The 12,004-nt window shown below is 44.6% G+C and overlaps 1 protein-coding gene across 4 annotated transcripts in view; it reads right to left on the bottom strand.

Moving 5' to 3' along the window:
* MGAT4A (alpha-1,3-mannosyl-glycoprotein 4-beta-N-acetylglucosaminyltransferase A) overlaps window positions 1–6,177 on the bottom strand; it is a 119,537-nt gene extending 113,360 nt beyond the window's left edge. Inside the window, exons 1-2 of one of the 4 annotated variants that reach the window (XM_034953693.2) lie at window positions 6,072–6,177; window positions 1,254–1,582 (exon numbers count right to left, since the gene is read on the bottom strand). In XM_034953693.2, coding sequence (XP_034809584.1) covers window positions 1,254–1,347 — 94 coding nt within the window. In that variant the 5' untranslated portion in view covers window positions 1,348–1,582; window positions 6,072–6,177. Of the gene's footprint in view, window positions 1–1,253; window positions 1,583–5,721; window positions 5,825–5,926; window positions 6,008–6,071 lie in introns of those variants that run through there. The other 3 variants (XM_034953694.3, XM_055107625.2, XM_063594575.1) reach the window with 3 other exon arrangements.
* Between the last annotated feature and the right edge of the window lie 5,827 nt (window positions 6,178–12,004).

Genomic DNA, 12,004 nt, shown 5'->3' with positions numbered 1-12,004 from the left:
GAGGTCTTGCCACTGCACTCTAGCCTAGGCAACAGAGTGAAACTCTGTCTCAAAAACAAACAAAAACAAAGCACCTCCTGATTAAGCCTTCTCATTTAGTACAATAAAAACATGAATTCTAAAATGTACATATTTGTATATAAAGCAAAAAGGACCTTAGCAAGTTTTTCATTCATTTTCCCCCAAGAGTTCCCCCAAAATTAGAGCCCAACTCAGAGAAAGACAAAGAAGGGGAAAAGACTCTACTTGCTCAAAGCACAGAGCATGTTTTTACTTATATCAGATTTTTAACATATACATGCATATACAGATATATACATATGCAATATGTATATATAGACATGGATGTAAACACACATCAGAAAAAAATAAGGTTACAAAGCAATCTTTTCAGTTGTCTTCATATGAGTCAATAAAACAACATCAGCAACAGCAGCTTCAAATAGCCCAGGTGATGACAGATATTCTAACAAACCAAATATGCAACCACCTCAACATTTCCATCTTTCTTCTCATCATCAACATTCCTTAGATTAATCAAAGGAAAGGAGACAAGTAAGAAGTATGGGTAGGAATTTACTTCAAGTAGTTTCTCTTAAAAAAAAAAAAAAAAAGCAAATAAATCCATTATCCTAAAATTATATAATTCCAGTTAATGAACAGATAGCTTCTCTTTAAAACACGGTTCAACAGTCTAAACATAATTAATTTTTAAAAAATGTTTTAATATTCCAATCAGAATTTCTACTTATCCCTTCTTAAATACTTTTGCCTAAGGAGTAATCTGTCAATGCATGCAGTTTAAATCATTAACTACATAGCACCCAATCATTAGCATAATTAGCATGTAAATCTCACGAAGGCACTAATTGTGTCCTTTTAAGTGTTTTATGCAACACTCGGTACAAGGAAGCTTATTAAACACTTAATTATGTTTAGTAAAAAGAACAAAATGCCAAAACAAAAGTCTTTATTATTCAACTTGGCTGTCTTTTAGAATATAAACCACTGATCAGTATCTGTTTCTCCAAGTACAATTATAAGAAACTGAAAACAAAACAAGCCCCACTGGAATTAGAAATTCTGTGTCCTCTGTCCAAGAATACTGTTTCATTTTTATATCAGAAAGAAACTGCCAGCAGATAGCATGTAACACGCAGATTGCCAGGGTATTTGACCTAAGCATTTAGGCACCTTAACCAAGCAAAAACCCTAGTACATTTCATGCACATTTTCCGAGTCATTTTCCTTACCTTTCCCATTTTGCCATGTAGTATACCAAGACAAAGTAAGGAAGGAAGTGATAAATGCTAAAGCAGTGGCTACAGTTCCATTGCGGAGCCTCATCTCATTTCACCATCACACTGGTCCATATGTTTATGATGACAACAACCAGGACTGTTTTCTTTTTACCCTGAAAGTCAACTGAATGCAGTACTCCTGGCTCTAGGCCAATAAAAATCAATAAGAGAGGTTCATTTCAGATGATCTGCAGGAGGAGCCTAGCAGCAATGCTGTTCACAACTGTACTCGGGATCGTCTTTGCGGTCTTCACACGCTGATGCCTTGGCCTTTTCCCTTCCTATTCAGGGGAAAAGAGAAAGTCAAGCTCATTCGGTAATGCAAAATGTAAGTTTCTTCATTTACTATTCATCATTATAAACAGACTTTCGGCAGGGCTAAATTGCATCTATAAAGATTATCCCTACATCGAAACTACTCATTTAACATACTGGAATTATATGGTCCTTCTCCTCCTGGAAAAAAATACAAAACAGCTTCAAACTATATTCCCTCCGCGTTGGTTTTGTTTTGTCTATAAAAAGAGAGTTATGGTGACTGATTTTAAAGGGAGAAGTGGAGCTCACAGATTCCAAGATGAGAACTCTAATGATCACACAATGGTTCCTGAGTAACATAATCTTCACTCTCTCCAGTTTTCCTATTGCACAATAATAGGAAATTTTTTTAATAAGAAAATTGACAGAATACAATATATAAGGGTCAAAAGACCTGGACCCTTGACCCAGCTCTGTCATTACTTACATGATCTGGGGCATGCCACTTATCTAGGTCTCAAGGTTTCATTCACAAAATGAGGTAACAATCTGTCCTGTGTCCTCTTTCACATATTGTCATAAATTATAAAAAGGTTACAGTTATAACTGCTGTTTATCACTGTCATAAAATAAATGTCGTTTTTCCAGTGACTAACCCACTCCCAGGGTGTAAACTGGAACTATTTAAGCATTTAGAAAATGCAGCAATCCAGCCAGGATACTGTACGCCTTAGGCTCTATCACTCTGCATTGCTTTAAATCAAGAAATCTGGGAAATCACCACTGATCGAAGAAAGCTGTTGGGAAAAGGGAACGAAATGAAGTCGTTAGAAGTACTTAAGCACAGCATTCAGCATATAATAGGTTCTCAAAAAATGTCAACTGTACTAAAAACCAAACTTTTTTGGTTAATTGAACAACAACAAAACAGCCAGCTACTGGTTCCAGTCCACTCTATGCATGGTCAGTCTCAATCCCTGGAGGCATGTCAGGCCCTCCAAGATGTGCACAGATTCCTGGTAGCCTCAGGGGGTGCCACAGGATGCACCTGGTAATATACTGACACTGTAGTGGGGGAGTTAATATACCTCCAAAAAAGGCCAGCAGTTCCAAGGGAAAATTCTCTCTGGGGAAGAGCACAACCGATTCAAGCAGCCATTTGCAGGCAATTCAGAAATTGCCACCACCACTGCTTCTTAACACTGAACACTACAAGAAATTCCCCCTAGTAAAGAAAGATCACAGGGGCATAGTACTAATAATGACAGCCACTACAACTTATGAAATGTTTCCTATGTGCCTGATCCACCACATGGTTTAAATCTTCACAAAATCATTCCTATGAGGCAGGCATTATTAACCCTGTTCTACACACAAGGAAATGAATCCAGAGAAAGAACTCGAATTTGTTTGTCTCCAAAGTCCAAGCTCTTAGCTGCTACACTTTCCCTCTCAAATGAGGCCTGCACCTGGCAATACGAAGAGACGTTCCAGGGATACTCCAGGTATCAGGTAAAACTGCAGAATTATACCCAACTGTAAGTGTAAATTTAAAAAAAAATTATATAACACACACTGATCTACTATGGAGTAAGTTGCAAAATTCATGGAAATTTTCAAAGTCTAAACATACAACTTTAAACAAATCTCCACTTCCTGTAGCTTTTGGCTGATACCTCACCACAACCCTCCACCAAACTATGCCTGTTAACCCTCCTCAGACAGCAGCTCTACCTTCCACATAATATTCTAGAAGCACCTAACCTCTTTTACTACCTGAACACAAAGAGATCTAAAAATATTCTCATGCAGAAGTTATCACTGTTCTCTAAGATTGAACTTATTCACCTTCTACAGTTAAGACAAGTTAACATCAAACATGCCCACGTCTACAGTTTAGAATCAAAATCTTCACAGTGGCCAGGTGTGGTGGCTCATGCCTGTAATCCTAGCACTTTGGGAGGCCGAGGCAGGCAGATTACCCGAGGTCAGGAGTTCAAGGCCAGCCTGGCCAACATGACGAAACCCTGTCTCTATTAAAAATACAAAAATTAGCCAGGCGTGGTGGCAGGTGTCTGTAATCCCAGCTTACTCGGGAGGCTGAGGCAGGAGAATTACTTGAACCTGGGAGGCAGAGGTTGCAGTGAGCCGAGATCACACCACTGCACTCCAGCCTGGGTGACAGAGACTCCATTTCAAAAAAAAAAAAAACTTCATAGCAAGACTGCTCTAATTGTCTTAAATCAATAAGCACCCAATAATGAATCCTGATTATAAAAACAGGGGTGATAATTCTATGAATTATATAACTTGGAACATTAATCCCGGTGTGGCATTATATTAAAATACTTATAACTTTCAGCTGCTATCTACTTAGCCCTATTTTACTTGAGAAAGAATTTTGTTCTAGTAAAAGATCTAAAAAGCATACAGGTTATTAGAGTAAGCACTCAATTCATAATAACGGGGAGGTAGAGCGCACATCATATAGTTAACGATATTTTAAAAGTTTTACTAAATACAAATAAAGCTTGTAAAAACATTCCGTAGAAATGCATAGAGACAAGTAAATGAACTCTAAAACCAAAGTAAACTATTGATATACTACCCCTAATATATGAAAAAAATAAAAAATACTGGATCCAGTAAGTTATGAAACTCTGAAGATACTTACAATAAATTCTACTAGCAAATAAGCCCTGAAATTTTGCAAGAAAAATATGAGTGTTTTACTCAGTAAGAATGTAGTCATACATTTTTAATTAGGGTTTCCCAACTAATAAGTTTAACTGCACGGCACAAGTGAAGAAACTCTTCGGACAAGAGTAAAACCAAGGATCTACTCACTCTTCAATTATGAGACATAATTCACAGGCTGGCTTGTAAGACACAGGTGACCCACATTTTTATTAGTGTCCACATTTGCAAAAATTTTAATCTAGCCCCTTAATATTCTCGGAGACTATAACCTAACACGTTTGAATCTTTAACAACAACAAAAAAAGGTAGTGGCTAAAATTGCTAGTCATTTCTCCACCCTCCCAAAGGTGAATGGAACTTTCAACTCTAGACATCAGACTGTTTTGTTAGCAATCCTTTAAGGGCTTCAGTCTTCATTTTATTATTGGATACAAAACCTTTACTTATTTTAAAGTGTTCTCTGAAATACTCAATATAGTCCACGGCTGAGAACACTTTGCCGAACGTTTGGCATCTTCCTTAATCAGCATCCCACAGACAGGGGAGAGGTGACTTAAGAACGAAAGGCACAATAATCCCTGATATCTGGAATCAATAAAATCCATGACGTAAGCCTATATAACTTTACACACCACAATTGTGGCAAAATTCATTTATTTGCCATTTATAAACGGGTCAGTAGTTTTCTTTAATACAGCTTACGTAATGTCATCGCCCAGTGCGTTTTCGGGTTTACACGTGTGGGTTAAAGAAATCTATGTCTAGATAACCTGTTCATCAAACTGTTTTTTAAACATTCAGAAAAAGAAACATAAACCACAAAACGCATATTTTTATTCTAAATTTACAGTCTACGTTCCAACGAACGACTGTCATTATCTTTTATCAAATAATTTGTCCAACAGCAAAAGCACAACAGCAAAATACGTGGAAAGCATTCAAAGCATACATTGTGCCTGCTTCTATTTTCCAATGCGGAATGTAGGCAATGAAACCGCTCCAGAGAAACACACTGTTGCGAGGAATAAAGGCGGGTGTGCAAGTGGCTCGACTGCCAGCTCAGAAAAGCTCGCCTCCGAGATGTCACCTGGCACACTTGGTGGAGTCACCGAGACCCAGCCTCAGGGTCCTACTGCAGCTTCCTCATTACGGAGAGAGCTGAGGCCTGGGGAAACGGGGGCTGCTCTTTCACGCGGGCCCCGCAGCCCTTCACTTTGTGTGAAAATTCCCTGCGAAGGCTGCACGGCCGGTCCCCTCGGGAGCAGCCCCTGCCCCTGCGCCCCGGACCGTCCGGCCCCCGCCCACCTGCCCCGCGGCCCCCGCGAAGGCGCCGACTCCCGCGCAGCCCCCGGGTCCCACAGGCAGCTGTCCCTCCCCCTCCGCACCCCCCGGATCAGCACTTTGCTCCACTTTCCCCCAAAGTCGCCGAGCCCCGCCACGCCGGGGAGCACCAGGAACGCACCAGGCGCCGAGCCGGCCGCAGGGAGGGCGCGCGACCCCGAGGGGTGCGCGGTGCGGGGCAGGGACGCTGGGAGGACGGCCCGGCCCGCGCCCCGCCGCCCGCCCCCGAGGCCCAGCCGCTCCCGGAGCCGGCCCCGCGCCCAGAGGCGCCAACAGCTCCCCCGCACAGAGCTCCGACCGGGCCGCGGCGCAGTAGGCTCCTTTACCAGCAGGTGGATCTCCCGCAGCCCGGGGCCGCCAGCCCGGCCGCCGGCGCCGCCCCCCACTCCCGCGCCCTCCGCGCAGCCGCCCCGCGCCCCCTCCCGCCCCCGCGCGCCGCCGCTGCCGCCGCTGCCGCCGCGAGCCCCTCACCCGCCGCTGGCGTCGCCGTGCTCCCGCGGCTGCCGGCGGAGCTGCTGTAGCCGCCGCTGCCGCCGCCGCTGCGGGCCGCCCCGCCCGCCCCGCCGGCTCCGCCCCCGCCGCTGGAGCGCCCGCCCCGCCCCGCCGGGCCGCCCCGACCCCGCCAGCCATTGGCCGCCCGCCGCCGGCCCCGCGGGCCCCGCGCCCCGCGCCCCACCAGTGGCCCGCGCGACTGTCACTTAGGGGCGCCGCCACGCAGCCTGCGGAGCGTTCGGGAGGCTGGCCCGGCTCATCGGTGTCACGGCGAGGTCCGGAGCGGAGCCGCGGTCTCGGGTCCCAGCTCTGGGCGCCGGCCTGCTCCCCGCCGCCCCGCTGCCACATCTGGCTGAGATCCTCCCGGCGCGTGCAGGGACCGCTCCGGCGGCCAACAAAGGCCCGGGCGAGCCCTCGGCCTGCGCCTCGGCGCGCGACCCGACCACCCGGGGCTGCCCCAGCTCCCAGGCGCCTGCCTGCCTCGACCCGGCCCCTTCCCAGCGGCGCGCCCCGCTCCGGGCCGCCCAAACTGGGCGGCCTCCCCGGGGACAGGTCCCGGGCCCAGCCCCACAGGAGCTCCCGAGGCCCCGCGGACGGTCGCGACAGCCCCAACTTCCCGGTGAGAACCCCGCGAATCGGCCAGAAGGGCTGATTTCAGCAACTGGGAAGGAGAAAAACAACTAGGGTTTCAACGCACATCGTTGGGTGCTAATGCCCCTGATTTTCCACTATGCCCCGTTCTCCTGAACCCCATGTCCTTATCTGTCACCGTTTCACAAGGTTAGAGGTTAACTTCAAATGCAAAAAACTGACTCGTTTGTAGAAAGCCTGGGTGGTCTGTCCCTGTTTTTCATAGTATCCATAGGACTTGTGCTAACAGTAACTACCCCTGGGTACGTCCTCTTTTGAATACTTAACCGTATAGCAGGCAACCGTATAGCAGGCATGGGTGTTAGATCGTTTATTGCATATCTCATGTTTTAAATTTATTCCCCATTTTTCATAAGAGGAAACTAGCCGAGAGGTGAAAGGGCTTGCCCAAGGTCACACAGCTGGTAATGGTTCAAAAACAAGGGATGTGTTAACTTTATTGCCGCAATAATCCTTACAGCAATCCTACCGAGTAACCTGTAAGGGAATTGAGGGGCCAAAGATCAAGGAGGCAGCCTTGTTCCTGCCAAACTCCCAAAGTAATAAGTAGATTCTTTTCAGAAAACAGTAATTTCAATAATCGAAAACTCTTAAGAGGCATCAATCAGAACAGGGTCCCCTCCCCACCTCCGATAAATTCCATTATTTTTATCTCAAGATAAGAATAATTAATAATCAGCTAGAATATGCATGGAGTTATCAGCCTTCCCATGTTGAGGTTTCTCCATGACGGCTAATTTAAAACTTCAGGAAGAGACACGTGACATCCCTGCTCCCATAGTCTCTTACTAGTTTAGGGGAACCATACCAAAAGATCTGTCCACTGCCCAGCACTGTGGACACAACTTGGGGGATCACAGCCATGATATCCAATGACAGCTCTTCCCTCTACTTTGAGTGTGTTTTCTCTCTACTTCCGGTCCCACCCAAATATCATCTTGAATTGTAAATCCCACAATTCCTGTGTGGTGGGAGGAACCTGGTGGGAGGTAATTGAATCATGGGGGAGGGTCTTTCCCGTGCTGTTCTCGTGATAGTGAATAAGTCTCACGAAATCTGATGGTTTTAAAAAAGGGAGTTTTGCTGCACAAACTCTCTTTGCCTGCCACCATCCATGTAAGAAGTGACTTGCTCCTCCTTGCCTTCCACCATGATTGTGAGGCCTCTCCTGCCATGTGGAACTGTAACTCCATTGAACCTCTTTTGTACGTTGCCCAGTCTTGGGTATGTCTTTATCAGCAGCATGAAAACGGACGAATACGTTGGGGACCTGAAAGCCAGGTTTCCTGTATTCTATGACAAAGCCATTGCCAAGTAGCAAGCTGGCAATTTGATTCATGACCAGATGTAAACAGAGGTAAAGACTGAGACCATTCCAAGGTAAAGCTTTTAATACATTGTTGGATATATCCTGCCTAAAATATCTCCTAGGAATAGATGATTCTAGGCTTTGCTATTACAGTGCTCTTAATGACAGACAAGCAAACTACTTCTTGCAGAGGAAGAAAGTCCTGCCATTTGATAACATCATGGAGAATGCCCCCAAGCCATTTTCATGAATTACCCAAAAGACCAAATGGAACAGGAGCTATTATCCCTATTTTATTCACGAAGAAACTGAGGCCCTGAGAAATTAAGACATTTGACAGATACAAACAGTAATTTAGGCAATTAGTAAATGTTTGAATCAGAGTTCAAATCCAGGTCTGTTTGATTCCAGAGCCCCTACATCACCCCTCCAGACTACCTCTCTGCTCACATCTTCAGCAAGTTACAAAATTTTGTTGAGTGGATGAATATTTTTACATATATTTCCCAGCTGGGCACAGTGGCTCATGCCCATAATCCCAGCACTTTGGGAAGCAGAGGTAGGAGGATTGCTTGAGCCCAGGAGTTCGAGACCGGCCTGGGAAACAGAGAGAGACCCATGTCTTTAAAAAAATAAAAATTAAAAATTAGCCTGGTGTGCATGCACCAGTAGTCCCAGCTACTGGGAAGGCTGAGGCGGGAGGATCATTTGAGCCCAGGAGTTCCAGGCTGCAATGAAATATGATCATGCCACTGCACTACAGCCTGGGTGACAGAGTGAGACCCTGTCTCTCTCTCTCTCTCTCTCTCTCAAAAGAAAGAAAGAAAAAAAGCCGAGTGTGGTGGCTCACTCCTGTAATCCCAGCACTTTGGGAGGCTGAGGCGGGCAGATCACCTGAGGTTCAGGAGTTCAAGACCAGTCTGACCAACAGTGTGAAACCCTGTCTCTATTAAAAATACAAAAATTAGCTGGGCATGGTTGTGCCTGCCTATAATCCCAGCTACTTGGGAGGCTGAGGCAGGAGAATCGCTTGAACTCAGGAGGCAGAGGTCACAGTGAGCCAAGATCATGCCATTGCACTCCAGCCTGGGCAAGAAGAGTGAAACTCCATCAAAAAAAAAAAAAAAAAAAAAAAAAGATGTTTCTCTTCACCTTCTCCAGTTTTTTCTCTTAGTGAAGGAAGGAAATGAAAGCATTTACAGACATTCTATAAGCAGAGGCATATGTCAGAGGAGAAAGGAATGGGGGGAAGGACAAACTTCGGTTATAGACTCCACCGGCTTATTCAGATAAAAAGCGGAATTTCCCCTGCACTCTGGATAGTGGAGGAAGCACAGCAGAAGACAAAAAGTGTACAGGAAAAACACAACTGCTTTCACTTGGAGGCTTTTTTGATACTTCGTTGCTGCTTCAACTGGCAGCAGAAGGGCAGGTTTTGGAAAATAGGGTTACACTTATCTCAAACCATATACATTGTAGCTCAGGAAAGTCTGGATTTCAGTGAGTTGTCCCAAGAAACTGGAATGCCATAGAATATATGATTCCAAGGTATAGGGTATAATTGGTTGATGATTCATGTTAACTTAGCAGAGTTTATGATCCTGGATTTTCCAACTAAGTCCATAGTATCTGTTAATAATCAAAGACAATCCATCCAAACCCCACTGAATCCCATTCCATATCTTTTTCTCTTTTTAATATTGTTGATGATGATTCTCCTCCTCTATCACTTCCTTTTTATTTATTCTCTACTTCTACAGTTTCTGTTTCTGCCTTTATTTCTCAGTGGAATTGTACCCAAGAGGTTCTGCCAGAACTTTACCATTTATTTTGTAGTCTGTCCCCAACAAAGCTTCTATGTTGAGGCTGTTTTCCTTTCCACACACATTTTTGCTGTTCCACAAACTTTTTCTGAGTGCCTATGATTACAGAGGCAGCTGTTATCTAACCACAAAGTGCTCACAGTAGAAGAAATGGGTAAGTAATTAAACCATAGTACAATGCTACAAACGCACAGTTCTGGGACAGTCGATAGGATTAAGCCATCTGGGGGCAAGGAAGCCTTCCTGGAAGTGATATCTGAGCTAAAAGCAGAGTACACACAGGAAGTGAATCTTTTCCTTTTATCTCTTTGATGGTAAATGGCTGTTGGTGGGGCCATGCCTATAGCAGTCAGCTTCTAAGAATTCAAGCACATAATCTCTGGTTTTCTTTTCTACCCCAGCCCCCTCCATGCATTAACAATCAAGCTTGCATTATTTATGAATATTTATATTGTGTTTTCTGGCTTCTTGGCTACTAGCTCTAGTGAGATTCTTTCCCCGACCCAGTGTAAAGCCTGCTAGAGGAATCACATCAGGAGGTTCTCCCTGGCTTTTTATTTTATTTTTATTTTATTTTATTTTATTTTATTTTATTTTGAGATGGAGTTTTGCTCCTGTTGCCCAGGCTGGAGTGCAATGGCGCAGTCTTGGCTCACCGCAACCTCTGCCTCCCGGGTTCAAGTGATTCTCCTGCCTCAGCCTCCCAAATAGTTGGGATTACAGGCATGCGCCACCATGTCCAGCTAATTTTGTATTTTTAGTAGAGATGGGGTTTCTCCATGTTGGTCAGGCTGGTCTCAAACTCCCGACCTCAGGTGATCTGCCCACCTCGGCCTCCCAAAGTGCTGGGATTATGGGTGTGAGCCACCGCGCTCGGACCTCCCTGGCTTTTTTAAATGTATATGCACAAACGGTAGGAGACCTCTCCATTGTAATTGATCAACAGTGCACTCAATCACTTTCATCCAGAAACTAGATAAACTGGGACCAAGGTGAACAGTGTAGAGTCTATTAACTCTTTGTTAGATGCAGAGTGTTTCAGACACAGCATACAAACTATTTCTGTTGTATAATCAGACAGGGCACGGGAGGCCCAAGAAATTAAGGAGAGAAAATTCAAACAGAACCAACCACTGTGTATATTCAACTCTAGGTGGATGTTAAGTTTCATCCAGATGAAAGACCTTAGATTTCTAACAGAACTGAATTATTATTATTTTATTTTTATTTTTTGAGACAGGGTTTCACACCCATCACCCAGCCTGGAGTGCAGTGGTGTGATTTCAGCTCACTGCAAGCTCCATGTCCCAGGCTCAGTGATTCTCTTGCCTCAGCCTCCCAAGTAGCTGGGACTACAGGCACACACCACCATGCTTGGCTAACTTTTGTATTTTTTGTAAAGACAGGGTTTTGTCATGTTGCCCAGGCTGGTCTTGAACTCCTGAGTTCAAGTGATATGCCCACCTTGGCCTCCCAAAGTGCTGAGATTACAGGTGTGAGCCACTGTGCCCAGCAAAATTATTCTTATTTTTAAATTTTTATTCTTCCCCCCACACCTTTGCCCAAAGAGAGAACCCTTGAAAGATGCGTTTTCTATTTCACTTTCATACCACTGGGGAAGATGTTATCTATCAAGTGACTCATACAAATGTCAGGTTGTGTGGCTACACAATTATGAAATTGTAAGTGTTTACCATGCTTAAGTGTTGTGGCTGTTGGTATTTACATAATGTACACAAGGCATTCCTAAAATTTTTACAGAAAACTCTAGAGAATCCAACCTGTCTTAGTGGGGGACAGGCTACCCTGCATGCATTGTTAGAACAAACAACAATGCTGAGTGGCAGCAAAAGTCTCTGTCAAGATGGTTTAGAAAGCTTGAAGGGATCACCCCTCCCTTGTAAGGGATGTAGCCGCATCGTTCAAGCTGATTCACTTATTTTCATTATATTCAATGTATACGCAGAAGACACAGTGGAAGAGAATTGTGTGCCAGACAATTACAGAGCTTTGGAGATTTTTTTCTTTTCTTTTTCTTCTTTTATAAATTTGGTACTTGTAAAAGATACTGGATGAACAGCCCTGTATCTGAAATCTGCCCATGCATAAAACCAATTCAAGCAATTCAA

The sequence above is a fragment of the Pan paniscus genome, chromosome 12 (genome assembly GCF_029289425.2).
Source record: "Pan paniscus chromosome 12, NHGRI_mPanPan1-v2.0_pri, whole genome shotgun sequence".
In the NCBI taxonomy this organism is placed as follows: domain Eukaryota; kingdom Metazoa; phylum Chordata; class Mammalia; order Primates; family Hominidae; genus Pan; species Pan paniscus.
Note: the sequence above shows the minus strand (reverse complement) of the source record. Positions and strands in the feature narration are given on the sequence as shown.